At 46.2% G+C, this 12,005-nt stretch overlaps 1 protein-coding gene across 7 annotated transcripts in view; it reads left to right on the top strand.

Annotated features, from left to right (window-relative positions):
• The first annotated feature begins 1,441 nt into the window (after positions 1-1,441).
• TRPV3 (transient receptor potential cation channel subfamily V member 3) overlaps positions 1,442-12,005 on the top strand; it is a 36,694-nt gene continuing 26,130 nt past the window's right edge. For 4 of the 7 annotated variants that reach the window (XM_081844114.1, XM_081844113.1, XM_081844112.1 and 1 more), the window contains exons 1-2: positions 1,443-2,604; positions 10,372-10,470. In XM_081844114.1, the coding sequence (XP_081700240.1) occupies positions 10,376-10,470 (95 nt within the window). In that variant the 5' untranslated portion in view covers positions 1,443-2,604; positions 10,372-10,375. Of the gene's footprint in view, positions 2,605-10,321; positions 10,471-12,005 lie in introns of all 7 variants that reach the window. The other 3 variants (XM_081844107.1, XM_081844115.1, XM_081844111.1) reach the window with 2 other exon arrangements.

Raw genomic sequence — 12,005 nt, 5'->3', positions numbered from 1 at the left:
CATGTTATGATGGTGATGAGTCCTGCCTGCCACTGGGAATGGGTTTGGCTCCACTTGAGCAGCCTTTTCACCTCTGACTAATGGTACCGCTGCTCACAGCCGGCCATGAGACAACAGTCCTTCTCTCTATGGAAAGCACACGATGCAGCCTCCATGTGGCCAGGGGCTGGGAAATCAACAGTCCATGCCGTGACGCTCACAGAGTTGCTAAGAGCTGCAGACCTACCGTATTTTTCGCTCCATAAGACACACTTTTCCCCTCCTAAAAAGTAAGGGGAATTGTGTGTGCGTCTTATGGAGCGAATGCAGACGGGAGGCTCTGCTCAGCGCTCCCTTTAAAGAGCCGCGTGGAGCGTGTGTGCGGCTCTTGCTGGCTTTTCCCCAAGGAGGGAGAAGGGGAGCCCGTCTTATGGTCGGGTGCGTCTTATAGAGTGAAAAATACAGTATATACATAATGTAAGCCCTAGCAGCCCAGTACAAACGCCGAAATCCTGATGCCATGCTCATGCTATTCCTCCATGCAACGTTGCCTCCCGCCTCCAGGTTCCACCTGGTGATGTTTGGGGATGCTTGTGGTGCTGGGATTGCTGATGAGGAATGAGATCTTCTTGGTTGAAAGAGATCCTTGTGCAACTGGGCTGTGCTGGGACCTTGGTAGGGAGGCAGGCGCCCACCTACACAAACCTCATTCAGCCTTCTCGTTCAGCAATACGGAACTGCTCCATTTCAAGGAAATCTAATAATAATAATAATAATAATAATAATAATAATAATAATAATAATATCTTTATTGTCATTGCCCCCTCTCGGGAACAACGAAAATTACTTGGCTGCTCCATCCCCCCAGGTAGGGCACTCCACACAAAATCAGAACAACTATAAAAACACTAATTAAAACAATACAGTATAATACAGCAAGGAAGATTAGATGACTTTCAAAGTCCAGGTTTCCCATTCAGGGCTGAGATCGCTCTGGAGAAGAAGCTGTTCTTGAGACGGCTCGTTCTCGTCTTCATTGTCTTGTATCTCCGTCCTGACGGCAGGAGCTCGAAGAGACAGTGACTAGGATGCGATGGATCTTTTACTATGTCCAGTGCCTTCCTATGGCACCTTGTGGCATAAATCTGCTCTAAGGTGGAGAGTGGGCAGCCAACAATGCTCTCTGCTGCCTTAACAACTCTGCACAACCCCATCCTGTCCTGGGTAGTACAGCTTCCGTACCACACACATAAGCCATAAGTGAGCACGCTCTCAATGGCACAGTGATAGAAGGCAAGCAGCAGTTTCTGCGGAAGATGGTTTTTCCTTAGGATTCTCAAAAAGTACAGTCTCTGCTGCGCCTTCTTCACAAGCCCCCTTGTGTTGACACTCCAGGACAGATCCTCTTGTAATTCAATACCCAAAAATCTGAACGTTGTTACCCTCTCCACAAGCAGAGGAATGTCTGTCCCACAGTGGGGATTGGTGCCCATTGGGACCGATGGGGCAGAAGGCAGGGAGCCCAACAGCAGGGGCAATCGCAACCAGAGCAAACTCTGTCTAGTTTTGTGTCCATCTTCCTCCCTCTTGAGCTGTACAAGGGGCAACACAGGAAGCAGGACATGAGCTCAACAGCAAATCTCTCTCCAGTTGTGATTCCCAGCACTTGGCATACTGTGGAAGGGGCAGCATAGCCACTGTGGCTAGTAGCCACTGGCAGACGTCTCCTCTATTAATCTGTGTAGCCCCCTTTTGAAGCGTTGGTGGACATCGCTGCCTCTTGCGAGAGCAAATTCCATTGTTGTATGAAGTACTTTCATCTGCCACAAATCTTCGAACCTTCCATTAAGTCAGACGGCCCAAGTTCTAGCATTCTTGCCTCATCCTTGTTGCTTCAGTTCCCACCTTTGTTTCCAAGCTTCAGGCTCAAGTGGGGATAATGATCCTGCCCTAGCTCGCCAGGTTGTTGTGAGGATCAGTGTGCTACTGGCCATGAAACGCTTTCGACTTATTAAAACGCGCCCTCCGTCATTATTTGGACGGAAAACTAATTGTCTCTTGCCTGCACCTGAGGAATCCGACCGCAAGATAATTAGCCTGCTTTTTTTCACTGCAAATGATTCCTGGGTGTCAATAAAAGAAGAGGGGGGGGGGGGAATAAAGAAATCAAAATGATGAAAGCTCTCTGGATGGTTTTGAGATAATGTTCAGGTGTCCTTCCTTCGTCATCGTTATGACTCAACCTCTTTTGCATGGATAATTGGCGATGGTGGCGTCTTTCCCCAGCTCTGAGTAGCCAAGAAATTTGTGGTCTAGCAAGTTTGTCTCTTTTCGTAGCCAACCTGTGAATCCTGTGTAACTCAGCAGGCATTGAAAAGCACCTCAATGCTATACTTATCCAGGGAAACTGCACCCAAGTCAGAAGAGGGATGTGTCCCTGCCTCACGTTTTGGCGATTTATTTTAAGCTACGAGAGACGGGATATTTATTTAGTCCTTTCGCACCTTTGAGGGATGTCACAACAGGAACTGTAACAGCAACCAAGGATCTTTGGATTTTCCCTCCAGGTATTCTCTGGACCAGTTTTCTTCCTAACTCTTGGCAGATGGGGATCCTTTAACCAAGGTGAGCCTTTGTGGTTGTGTCGTAAACATCTCTGTTTTGAGCAGATATTCTCTTAAGGAGTTTTTCTCCATTAGAAAAAAACAAAAGCTCAGCAGGCTCTTGATGCCTTGCTAGATATGTTTTCGTTTCTCTCCCATTTATTTTTTAAAGCTTGTGGGGTCAAAAGTGACTGCTCGTTGTTGTTGTTTTTGTCGTCAGCCTAATCTCAATTTTTCATTTGACATTCTAATTTGTTTTGAGGCTTTGTCTGGGAGTAGTGATGAGTTTTGTTGCAGTTCTTGACTTTGCTGTAAGCAGCTGAGTGTATATGAATGTGCTCAAGGGTCCTAAGGACCAAATAGTGAGACATGCACCACAAAAGTCATGGTCTATTAGATTTCCCACCTGCCCTTCACCATTTAAAAACAGAACATTAAAACCTTTTAAAATAAATTACAGTCAAGGGAACAGTGTGGCCCCATTCCACCCACCCCCCCTTTTTAAACACTCAGGTGTCAAAAGCTGGGATAAAAAGTTAAATATGAAGAAGGCATGGGGGTGGGAATTATATGTTGTTAAAAGATGTGAGATGAGCTAAAAGTGGATTGGGTGGAAAAAAAGAACTTTGAAAATGATCAGAACTGATTTTTTAAAAATCTTGGCAAAAATCCAGCCAGATTGTTTGCTTTCATACATGCTAGCTCCATAGACGCTGCCTTGTGTTTTATGGAAATCTGATTTGAACAGTCCTCTTAAAAGTAAAACCCCAAAGAATGCTTATGTACAAGCACCAGTGAGAAAGTGTGGGTGGGCGTGAGATAATTTGTGTTCTCCAGATGTGGGGATATAGCAGCCTTGCTGGTTTTACTCATTCACAGGGGAAGAGTAGCAGATCAGCAAAATAAGGTAGCAGCTTCCTGTGTATCTGTTTTAATCAACCCTTTATTCAAAACCATGAGGTCTAGCATCTTACCTAGAGCAGGGGTTCCCAGACGGGTCTGTGAGCTTCATTCAGGCAGCCCATGGCAGGCCTGTGAAAATACATCCATAACTCGTACAGTGCATTACAGTTGCAACAAATAGCTAGGGCTGCCATATACCCTGAATTTCCAAGACATGTCCTGCAATTCACCTCCCAAAATGTCCTGGATTATTTTTCAGAAATGGGGCAAATGACATGGAAAACCAGCAATGGGGGGGTTAATCCTGCCAAAAAAATCCTTTAAAAAAACCCTTTAAAAACTCAATAATTTGGGGGCCTTCCTGGAAAAAAAAAGATCAACAACTTACTGAAATATGGCAACCCTACAAATAGCAGACAAATCATTAACTGTGGTCTGTGGTCAGTCAAATGAGGGGGAATGTTTGGGGACCACTGGTCTAGAGGAAGAGCCATAGCTCAGTGGTAGAACATCTGCCTCACATGAAGATGGTTGCCCTACCTGGTTCCAGGTAGGGCTAGGCAGGCCTCCCCCCGTGAAATCCTGGATAGCTGCTGCCAGTCAGTGTAGACAAAACTGAGCTGGATGGGGGGACAGGGGAGAAGAAGATGCAATTTCAAGGCCAAGGGTCAAAGACCAGGGTGAAGAGGTGCATCTTCAGCATCCCACATGATACAGTGGTACCTCAAGTTAAGTACTTAATTCGTTCCGGAGGTCCGTTCTTAACCTGAAACTGTTCTTAACCTGAAGACCACTTTAGCTAATGGGGACTCCCGCTGCTGCCTCGCAATTTCTGTTCTCATCCTGAAGCAAAGTTCTTAACCTGAAGCACTATTTCTGGGTTAGCGGAGTCTGTAACTTGAAGCGTATGTAACCTGAAGCATATGTAACCCGAGGTACCACTGTATTTGGGTGATGTGAAGGAGATAAGCAAGGATTTCTGACCCTCGGTTGTTTTAATAACGGCAGCAACCAAACGACTGTTTCTCCCACCCTGCCAAATCAACCGCTGAAAGTAAGAAAGCTGGTGAACGGAGGAGCATAACCAGGCCTCCATCCAATTCTGGTACTCCAAACAGAGCCCCAGGCCCAGAATGAGTCAATTCTAAGTTTCAAGGACACATTCTGGACAGGACAAAAACAAGGAGGAAGTGAGGCAGGGTCAGAGAGGGGTGTGGCTTGGGGAAAGAGGGTGTGGCCTGTGAGAGAGTCCCAAGGGCCGGACAGAAAGCCTTGGAGGGCCACATTTGGGATCTGGTTGGCCTGAGCTTCCCCACCCCCCATCCCTGGAGGAGTAGTATCTAGTTTGGTTCCCAGAAAGACTTGCAGCATGGTGATATATCAATATGGCACAATCAACCAAGGGCCAACAGCTGCATACCCCAACAATTAAGGAGAAAACGTGTGGTTATTTACGCCTATTTTTCCTTTAACGCCTAAGGAATTGGGGAAAACATTTGTTTGCAAAGTCTACCACAGCCTTTAAATCAGGCTTCCTCAAACTCAGCAGTCCAGATGTTTTTTTGGCCTACAACTCCCATGATCCCTAGCTAGCAGGACCAGTGGTCAGGGATGATGGGAATTGTAGTCTCAAAACACCTGAAGGGGTGAGTTTGAGGAAGCCTGCTTTAAATGATGGTCCTCATGTCGCCAGTGCCTGGCTTTAGCTAAAAACAAAGAAATATGATGCTGGGAAGAGGGAATGACTGCCCATGTCAAGAAGGGGGAGTATATTCATGTTTATGGGGGGTTGCTGGGGGTAAAGGAAAAGGGAGATCCTTCACTGAATACAATTAGGTGCAATGTTCCTACAGACCCTCCAACCACATCCGCGGATCTTGGAAGAGGAATCGAATGGGGCTTGTGTAGGCTTGGCAAATTGGTTCCCAAGTTTCAAGCCCTCATGAGAGGTGGGGAAGTTGCTTAAAGAGGCTTCTGGATGTTGGGAACAGTTTCTGGGACACTGGGAGGCTAAACATGTTGCTTTGGGACAAATAATACTGCTTGTGGTTCTACACTCGTGGTTCTTTAACTGCTTCCTGCATTGCAGGGATTTCGACTATATAGCCCACGAGGTCCCTTCCAATTCTATGATTCTATAGAATGCTTACTCTGCTACACTTGCCAATGAGCAATTGTTTAGAAAAGACAACCTAAATCTCCGGGATTGTCATAATCTCAGAGATGTTGACTTTGTAAAGCCACAGAGAGCTTCTCACAACCTGTGGGAATATGCAAAATTACTTGAGGCTAGGGGCGGGAGAGGGATTAAATTCTGTTCACACTGAAAGGCCAATGTTCACACTTTGTAAAACAATGCACAAACTGAAATGCAAAGATGCTTCGAAATGCACGTTTCCCTTGAATTTTGCACCACAGTTCTCCAGCCCAATGTCCAAAAAGGTATATACTGAGGCAATTAGTGCATTAAAATAACATTCAGAATTACAAAAAATGCTAAAGATTTCCTTTAAGAGGGAACCAGAAGCTTACAGATTTGGATATCCCGTAGAAAATGAAGGGTATCTTTTTATATGCTACAGTAGCAGCTAGAGTTCTTATTGCTACAAAATGGAAGAGTTATGAAATCCCCTCTATTCATGAATGGATTCAAAAACTGACAGAATATGAGGTTAGATAGCCTATCAGAAAAAATAAAGAGCAAACCAAAACAGGGATTTGTTTCAAAATGGGAGGTCTTCAAAGTTTATATGCAAAATAATTATAGCAGTTTAAACTCTGTTGCAGTATTTGCATAAGTTCCATAGTAGTGTTAAGAAAGATATGAGAGCAAAGATAAATTAAGCATTAGTTAATCTATGATAAAAGTGTGTACTGGCAACAAGTAACATATAATTGAAACAGGGAATAGACGGGAGGTTGGGTCTATAGTCCAAAGACCTTTTTTTGCTTTATAGTTTTGTAATTAATACAGTGGTGCCACTGGTTGCGAACGGAATTCATTCCGGAGCCCCATTCGCAACATGAGCAGAACGGAACCCGCGCCTGCGTGTGCGGGGGTCCCATTCGCTGCTTCTGCACATGCACGTGACGTCATTTTGCGCATCTGCGCATGCGCAAGCAGCGAAACCCGGAAGTAACCCTTTCCGGTACTTCCAAGTCGCCATGGGACGCAACCTGAAAAGACATAACCTAAACTGAATGTAACAAGATGTATGACTGTATTGTGTTTATTTCTACTTTCATTTGTATTTTTGTTTTTTGGTGTAATAATAATAATAATAATAATAATAATAATAATAATGGGGGGCCCAGTTTTGGTGGGGGTTGCAGAGGGCGCCTAGGTATGATCTCATTGATGGCTGCCAAGAGCTGGTTATTCCAGCTCTCGACAAGCTCATCTAATGAGCCGCCAGGGGGACAGGGTCCTGCAAGATCCACCATCCTCCATAGATGAACCCAAATAGGCTCACCACCCAAGCGGCAGGGGATCAATCCTGGCTTTCATAGCGTAGTGATCAGACCATGGCACCTCCACAGGGGAGGACATGATCACATCTATACCTGCGCCAAATATCAAATCCAGCGTGTGGCCTGATTGGTGTGTGGGGCCCAAAACAAACTGGGAGAGCCCTAGTGTCACCATGGAGGACACCAGGTCCAGAGCCCATGAGGAGGGGGTGGCATCAGCATGGGCATAGAAGTCTCCCAAAACCAATAGGAACTCCAAGGCCCAGCTGGCCACTGCTTCCAGTAGGCTTGACAGGGTGGCTGCTGGTGCGCTAGGTGGCTGGTACACCAGCCAGACAGCCTAGCTCTCCTTGGTGCCCCACACCAGGCCAACACAGTCAATGCCAGAGATCAATGGCGCTGGCAGAGCCCTGAAAGAGCAATCCTCCCAGATTAACAATGCCATCCCTCTCCCCCGACGCACAGTCTGTGATTGGTGAAGGACGGAGAAACCCGGGGGTGCCATCTCATGCAAGGCGACTATTTCACCTTCATGAACTCAGGTCTCCGTCATGCAAGCCAGGTCAACCCCCTGCGAGGGGAAAAAGTCTCTCAGGGTGGCAGTTTTGTTGCCTATAGACCTGGCATTGCACAGCACCAATGACAGGTAGGAAATCCCTGCTCGCTGTACCTTTGTCCCTCGGGATGGGGTGCAGATTGGAAGGGGTTCAAGCATCTTTGTATCTCAAACCCCTTCGCCTACAATATCTGCCCCCACCGCCATACCTCCCTCGCCCCTCAACGGTGGTGATCCCAAGCCCCATGCCAGTCTCCCTTGTAATGGAATATCTATTTAATGCAAAAAAATTCCTTCCAGTAGCACCTTAAAGACCAACTAAGTCAGTTCTTGGTATGAGCTTTCGTGTGCATGCACACTTCTTCAGATATCTGAAGAAGTGTGCATGCACACGAAAGCTCATACCAAGAACTGACTTAGTTGGTCTTTAAGGTGCTACTGGAAGGAATTTTTTTGTTTTGACTATGGCAGACCAACACGGCTACCTATCTGTATCTATTTAATGGTATATCATCCCTGGTCCAGGTCTCCTGAATCAAAAGAGTGTGGTGTTGAGATAAAAAGTCAGTGAAGCAATTATCCCTGATGGATGCATCCCATCCAGCTACTGTACATACCAGGTTGGCGTTATGCTGTCAGTCCCTCTTTCCCTCATGAGATGGTTGGGGGGCTGTTAATTCCTTCTGTGCCTTTGGAGGAATTAGAGAGGCATGGGCTGCAAAGTGAGGATCATTGGCTAGCAAAGAGCCAGCTTCCTTATCAGGGACCTCATTTGTCCTGTTCTGCCAGAGGTTCCTTGAAGGTTATTAGCATGGGAATGGCAGAGCTATCAAACTCCCCCTCTTCATCACTATCACTTGGGAAGGGATCGCACAGATGCACATGTGGCCTTCTTTGGGATGGAGAGCTGTTACGTATATTTGAATGTTTTGATTCCAGCTCCAGTGTGCTTTTGTTTTGAGTTGAGATCTCAGACCTTATGCTTACTAATATCCTCTTGAATTCTTATACAGTGGTACCTTGGGTTAAGTACTTAATTCGTTCCGGAGGTGCGTTCTTAACCTGAAACTGTTCTTAACCTGAAGCACCACTTTAGCTAATGGGGCCTCCCGCTGCCGCCGCGCTGCTGGAACACAATTTCTGTTCTCATCCTGAAGCAAAGTTCTTAACCCGAGGTACTATTTCTGGGTTAGCGGAGTCTGTAACCTGAAGCCTATGTAACCTGAAGCGTATGTAACCCGAGGTACCACTGTAGTTCAAAACTCAAGGTTTTATCCTCCCCCTTCGTGCAACTGACGTCTCTGTTGATTAATTTAGTTTCATTTTTGAAAATTGGCTTGGATTCCCTGCCAGAGATCAGCTGTCTCACTGTTTCATCCTTGAAGACCCTTATTGGGTAAAGGAAGTGAGTCCACCATAAGATATTTTTTATCTGCATAAGTCAGGACGGGAGGGCTGGTTTACCGAAAGTCTTAAGTAAACGTTTCATATTTTTTATGCTGGGCAGAAAATGGAAATTTTCCAGATTTACTTTTTGGTAGTGGCAGTTCAAAAGCCGAGATAAGGACGTCATAATTGGCCTGTAATTTGTCCATCTGTGCACCTTGTGGTGGATCTTGAGCACTATCTCATTCTTTTGAAGGACTTGGCACATCTGGGACTCAGGTTGGTGAAACACTGACACAACTGTGTCTTGTCCTCCTTTTAACCCTTTGAGAGTTTGTAGAGGAGGAGCACATGTCCAAATTTTCCTCTGTATTGACTATTTTAATCAGACCATAGTTTCTGCAGACATCAAGCAAATTTCTTGGTAAGGGTGCATGTCTGGAATCTGCTGAATATAAGCTCCTCTACTGTCTTGTCCTAATGAGATGTGTGGGTCAGCGTTTGGGATAGGGGGAACCCCTCTTGTTCCTGTCCTCTGTGGCAGATCATCTCCTTCCCACCCTGAAAGGGAGGGGGTTCCCATGGCTTCATTACTGTTATGTACTGAGTTGAATAGGATCCAAAAAGCAGCAGTCTGATTGGTCCTAGAACAATAGGATTCAGAATGCAGCAGTCTGATTGGTCCTAGAACAACAGGGTCCAGAATGCAGCAGTCTGATTGGTCCTAGAACATGCAGCAGTATGATGGGTCCACAGGAGCCACCCAATCCAGCTCCAGGTGGAAGTGAATCCGCAATCTGATTGGCCTACAGGAGAATCCCAGAATTAGCCAATCACGTCTGACCCATTGTGTAAATAATGTATATAAAGCAGATATTTTGGGGGAACTTTCATTCCTCACTAGTATGAGCTGAATAAAGAGCATGAAATCCACACTCGACTCCGAGTATATTTCAATTACTTACAATTTGTTCGGTTACCAGGCTGGGGATGGCGGTGTCAGTTTTCAACTGCTTCTCTGCTTTGTGAGTCCCAGTTATGCTCTTTGGCCTCTTCCTGCCTCGTTTTTTTCCTTCTGGCAGTCATTCCAATAAAGTCTGCAGAGTTTGCAACAAGATGTTAGTCCAACGTTTTAGCCAGAAACAAAACTGCAAGTCAGTCACAGTGGCTGCAACCAGGCTTCAATGGCATCTAATTGTTGCAGTAAATCAAGTTGAGTAATAATAAAACAGTAAACTAAACAAGGATAGGCGATGAGGTAATAAGGCAACCAATAAAACAGGACCACCTGTTTAGGCTGTTGGCATTTGGGATGAACACAGGTGTATGTGGGGTTGAGGGGGTGGGAGACAAGAGACCTGCAACTCACTCTTTGTGAGATCAAGCAATTCGTTGATTTTTAAATCGCACTACATTAATGCAGGTTAATTTTGTACAGACAGCCAAGTTGACCCACGGGATCCTCTCTTCCAGGACGATGATCAGAGATAGCAAGGAGATGGCTCCTCTCATGGGCAGCAAGAAAGCAAATCCGCCGGGGACCCCGCCAACAGCTCCCCAAGAGAAGAAAAGGTAAGCAGCAGCATCAGGCAAAATGCTGCAAAGGCAGCCAATGGGCGTCTTTGATATTTGTGTTGTTTGCATTTTTCAGAAACATAATGGGCATCTGTTTGGCCCCTGTGAAAACAGGATGCTGGACTAGATGGGCCACTGGCCTGATCCAGCAGGCTGCTCTTATGAAAAAGGCAAGTCACGCTCTCTTCTCAAGCAGCAGGTCGCCTTCGTAAACTTGCACTCAAGCTTCTGCAGATCTAGGGACGCAGGTGGCACTGTGGGTTAAACCACAGAGCCTAGGAGTTGCTGATCAGAAGGTCGGCGGTTCGAATCCCTGTGATGGGGTGAGCTCCTGTTGTTCGGTCCCTGCTCCTGCCCACCTAGCAGTTCAAAAGCACGTCAAAGTGCAAGTAGATAAATAGGTACCACTCCAGCGGGAAGGTAAACGGTGTTTCCATGCGCTGCTATGGTTCGCCAGAAGCGACTTAGTCATGCTGGCCACATGACCTGGAAGCTGTCTGCGGACAAACGCTGGCTCCCTCAGCCTATAGAGCGAGATGAGTGTGCAACCCCAGAGTCGGTCACGACTGGACCTAATGGTTGGGGTTTCCTTTACCTTTACCTTTACCTTTCTGCAGATCTAGGTTCTATCACTAGGAACAGAACTTCCCAAACTTTTTATGTTGGTGACACACTTTATAGACATGCGTCATTTCGTGACACAGTAATTCAGTTTTACTAGCAAACCGGAGGTTGAACTAACCCCTTTCCAGCCCTGGGAGGAGCGTGAGGAGCATTCACACCTCCATGCAGCAGCCGACACACTAACGTGTCGCAACACAGAGTTTGGAAAGCTCTGATTGGAAATCTCACAAGATGAATGGCAATGCATTTCCAAGGACCAGTGTAATTTTTAGAGTTGAAGTTACACAACCTTATAGTCCCCTTGGGGGACTCTTGCTATAACACACCCCATTCCATGCCTCTTCTTCCCCTAGCCACACCCCACACCCTCCTCTAGTGATTTTGACTAGCTGAAAATGTGTCCTTGAATTCTGATAATGCCTCTCGCCTGCTTGGGTGGAGGTGGGTGGGTGGGTGTGTAAATGTGAGACTAGGGCTGTGAGGGCCCAGGTTTAAATCCATAATCAGCCCCAAAGCTCACTGAGTGATGGGACAAAATTTTTAATTCAGCTTAACCTACCTCGCAGGGATGTTGTGAGGTTAAAGGGTGTGAAGCGTCACAAATTCCTTGGAGGAAGGGTTATGGTATCAATGCAGTCAACAGGAATGCTTTAAACTCTGCTGTCTGCCATGGATGCTTTAGTTCAGTGTTTCTGACCCTTGGGCCTCCAGCTGTTTTTGAACTACAACTCCCATCATCCCTGACTAGCAAGACCAGTGGTCAGGGATGATGGGAATTGTAGTCCAAAAACAGCTGGAGGCCCAAGGTTGGGAAACACTGCTGTAGTTGACATTCCTCCACTGCAGGGGGTTAGATTAGAAGACTCTTGGCATCCCTGACAACTCTATGATTCTATGAAAATATACGG

The sequence above is a fragment of the Podarcis erhardii genome (assembly GCF_964252035.2).
Source record: "Podarcis erhardii genome assembly, chromosome: 16".
NCBI lineage: Eukaryota > Metazoa > Chordata > Lepidosauria > Squamata > Lacertidae > Podarcis > Podarcis erhardii.
The sequence above is the reverse complement of the archived record's forward strand: the minus strand, read 5'-3'. Positions and strand labels throughout refer to the sequence as shown.